Below are 3,948 nucleotides of genomic sequence, written 5' to 3'. Positions count from 1 at the left end.
CCTACTGCAGCTGCGGTAGGGTCAACGAGCCCCAGCAGGATCGCCTGCTCCAAGTTGCAGACGTGGCTAGTGCAGGAGGATGGGACTCTGCTGGTATATGGATCTATTTATGACCCGAAGGAAGACAAGCTCAACCCAGGTCTCTTATTCTGTTGTTTCTTCGCTTCTTTTTCTTTTTCATCGTCATCTCCAACCTCCTCCTCCTCCTCCTCCTCCTCCTCCTCCTCCTCCTCTCTGCTTCTTGTAGTTCTGCTTCTTGTTTTTGTTCTTGTTCTGCTGCTGCTTATTCGTCCTCCTCCTCCTTGTATTCTTCTGCTGCTGTATCTCCTCAATATCAGCATTCCTGCACCTCAACCTCCCATGCTCTCCCCACGATCTCCTTAAACCCTCCTCCTCCCTTCCCCTCTCCCTCCGCTCCTCCTCTTCTTGCTACTTCCTCCCTCCGTTCTACATGGTTCCTTGAGCTGATACATTCAGTTACAGACCAGTTCCCTGCTGGAGAGATTGCCCCTCTCAGCTACAAAGTTGACAAGGTGGTTTGCGGGAAGTACCTGTCACTGCTGAGACTGCGAGGGAACGGGATGGAGATGTTGAGGTTGTGAAGACGGTGATGCGATGTAATATAGAACGAATCAAAAAGTCATCAAGCGATTCAAAACTGTAGCCGTGACAAGGAAAAAAACTGTCACAAGAAAAGCAAGACAACTTTGACGCAGCAACAGCAAAAATGCCATCGACACATCAAAATGTCGAAAAGACACCAAAACTCACTGAAAAGAAGAATAATCACGTCAGACAAAAGAGGATCCAAGGCCGAACATGTGTGCAGAGCAACATTCCGAGCATGCCGATGGATGAAATCGACTACCAGGCTCTAGATCCTCGAACCAGCCATCACCCCCAGCTAGCAGTGAGAGGAGAAGGAGGATGAGAGCAGGATCGGTTTAGAGCTCTTGGATCGATACATGATGCTTGCAGCTGAGACGAGGATGGAACCGAGCACAAAGTGACTAGAAACCTTCTTCTCCTCTCCTGTGACCCCGCTGAAGGTGATAAACCCTTGGATCCAGGTCGCGAACACCCGGCAGAAGTTGTACGTGTTGGAGTCGAAGTACTTGAACACAAAGCTCATCGATATGTCCGCCATGGCGATCCCTGCTATCGCTCCGAGCGTACTCCAACTGTACCCGTGGAAGGGATGGAGGAGGGAGGAAGAGCTCGAGACGTGGAAGATGCTCAGGAGGAGGAGAGCGACAATGTTGGCGAGGAGGCCGTAGAAGGAGAAGAACATCCCCTGCAGAAAGATGTGATGGTTTTGTGCCTTGGAAGCCTTCTCAAAGTAAATCCCCTGCGCTGCTGTGCAGAAGCCTCCAAGGATAGCAGAGTAGAGCCCAGGGTTGGTCAGGATTGAGGCAGATGAGAACGAGCTCCCAAGACGGTCGACGTTGGGTACCAGCAGGCAGAAGCCGAAAGTGAGAAGGACGATGCTCAACACTTGTCTCCTAGTGAGGATGTGGCCGAGAACTGTCTGCGAGAGGACGGCGGTCACCAGCATGCAGACCCCCTGCAGTGCGATCTGATACATTACGCTGCCAAGGTAAGAGATGCCGATGAAGAGAGTCTGGTTGGCGATAGCAAGGAGGATCGCAGGGACGATGTAGGGGATAGAATCCTTCGAGTTGAGGGGTGGAAGAGGGTGCGCCAAAGGAGTCCTCAACAGAAGAATCCGGCAGGACATCAGCTTCATGCCCTCGGCTACTGCTACAGCACAGGGCAGAGAGTACTCGTAAGAAGGAGGGTGAGATGGAGAGGAGGAGGAGGAGGAGGAGGAGGAGCTCAGGTGTATCATGATAGGCTCCATAGCCTTCGCCCATGTTGCTCCCAGCAGGACTCCCGCCATGGCGTGCTGGGGGATGTGGGCGAAGCGAGTCACGCGGCGACGAGGAGGGATGAGGGCTTTCCAGCATCCGAGTGTGCCTCAAGATCGTACTAGTAATCCTCACAAGGCATCTGGGCATCACTACATATTGGTCTAGAACAGGCTTTTGCGGCAGCAGCGCAGGGCAGCTGATGGTGGCAACAGACAGCAGCGACAGGTCGAGCAAGAGGAGGAAGACGGAGGGATCAGACAAGGGAGGAGGAGGAGGAGGAGGAAGAGGAGAGGGGGGAGAGGACGGGTCAGGCCAGTCACGAGGACGGAAGGGGGTGTGCGAACACGGGCGGCAGCGATCGAGATGCAAGGAATGCGGGGGCGGCAGCATATGCGAGCACGGGCGGCGGCGATCGAGATGCAAGGAATGCGGGGGCGGCAGCATATGCGAGCACGGGCGGGTCCGATCGGGATGCAAGGGATGCGGGGGCAGGAGCATATGCGAGCACGGGCGGGTCCGATGGAGATGCAAGGGATGCGGGGGCAGGAGCATATGCGAGCACGGGCGGCAGCGATCGGGATGCAAGGAATGCGGGGGAAGCGGTATATGCGATCACGGACGGCAGCGATCGAGATGCAAGGGCTGCGGGGGCAGCAGCATATGCGAGCACGGGCGGGTGCGATCGAGATGCAAGGAGTGCGGAGGCAGCAGCGTATGCGAGCACGGACGGCAGCGATCGGGATGCAAGGAGTGCGGGGGCAGCAGCATATGCGAGCACGGGCGCGTCCGATCGAGATGCAAGGGATGCGGGGGAGGCAGCATATGCGAGCACGGGCGGCAGCGATCGAGATGCAAGGAATGCGGGGGCAGGAGCATATGCGAGCACGGGCGGCAGCGATCGGGATGCAAGGGATGCGGGGGCAGCAGCATATGCGAGCACGGGCGGCGGCGATCGAGATGCAAGGGATGTGGGGGCAGCAGCATATGCGAGCACGGGCGGGTCCGATCGGGATGCAAGGAGTGCGGGGGAGGGAGCATATGCGAGCACGGGCGGCGGCGATCGCAATGCAAGGGCTGCGGGGGCAGCAGCATATGCGAGCACGGGCGGGTCCGATCGGGATGCAAGGGCTGCGGGGGCAGCAGCATATGCGAGCACGGGCGGGTCCGATCGGGATGCAAGGGATGCGGGGGCAGGAGCATATGCGAGCACGGGCGGCGGCGATCGGGATGCAAGGGATGCCGCTGAGGGAAGGGAGCATATGGGAGGAGGGAATATGCTGATCACGTAAGGTTGAAGTCTTTCTCCTGCTCTTTCGGGGACCGTCAGTGACTGACAGGTAGATGGAGACTCTACTCACGTCAGTCCTCACAGAAAGCTGCGACCGTAACCGTTGAAAACTCTCCTGTAAAACTAGTACCAGTCTAACAAACTTGTGCTCTGGCTCAATGTCTACATTCACATCTCCTTCCTCTCCTCCTTCCTCTCTCGTCTTGTCTGATCCTTCCAGCCTCCTCCTCTTGCGGCATTGCTGTCTCGGACGGATGCCACATGGATCACTGATATGATCAGAGGGCCCAGACTAACCCGGCCCAAACTGAGAGACTGAGTGAAAGTTGTAACTGTACTGGACCGGTTCTCTATTGCGACCATTCGCACTACCCCTAGTTAACACTGAATAAGTATGGGGTCACCTCAAGTTCCTTCCTCTCTCCTCTCTCTTTCACTTTCTCCTCTTTCTTGCCCAGTCTCAATAAGTGATCTTCTTTACTCAAAGTTAAGTTAAAAATCAGTACGGGGACAATCAAGATGAGTCCTATCCTTCACTCTACGCCAGTGAAACGGGTACTCCGTGGGGCAAGTCGACTCTAAGCTTGTGACTCGGCTGTACTGGCAGCTGCATACTATGATATGATGGGTTCAATCGGTTTCTTATCACTAAATGCGTGGGGAGGAGGTGGGTAGTCACGCGGCGACGAGGAGGGATGAGGGCTTTCCAGCATCCGAGTGTGCCTCAAGATCGTACTAGTAATCCTCACAAGGCATCTGGGCATCACTACATATTGGTCTAGAACAGGC

The 3,948-nt window shown here is 55.8% G+C and overlaps 2 protein-coding genes across 2 annotated transcripts; one reads left to right on the top strand and one right to left on the bottom strand.

The window, feature by feature from the left end:
- Window positions 1-904: 904 nt before the first annotated feature.
- Window positions 905-1,900, bottom strand: GUITHDRAFT_122939 (hypothetical protein; the record flags this gene model as incomplete). The annotated part of the gene is made up of 1 exon (XM_005817777.1): window positions 905-1,900. The coding sequence occupies one exon, from the start codon at window positions 1,898-1,900 to the stop codon at window positions 905-907; it is 996 nt and encodes a 331-aa protein (XP_005817834.1).
- A 170-nt stretch (window positions 1,901-2,070) lies between these two features.
- GUITHDRAFT_83627 (hypothetical protein) lies at window positions 2,071-3,117 on the top strand (the record flags this gene model as incomplete). The annotated part of the gene is made up of 1 exon (XM_005817776.1): window positions 2,071-3,117. One exon carries the CDS (start codon window positions 2,071-2,073, stop codon window positions 3,115-3,117), a length of 1,047 nt encoding a protein of 348 aa, XP_005817833.1.
- Window positions 3,118-3,948: the final 831 nt, after the last annotated feature.

Source organism: Guillardia theta, assembly GCF_000315625.1.
Source record: "Guillardia theta CCMP2712 unplaced genomic scaffold GUITHscaffold_580, whole genome shotgun sequence".
NCBI lineage: Eukaryota > Cryptophyceae > Pyrenomonadales > Geminigeraceae > Guillardia > Guillardia theta.
Note: the sequence above shows the minus strand (reverse complement) of the source record. Positions and strands in the feature narration are given on the sequence as shown.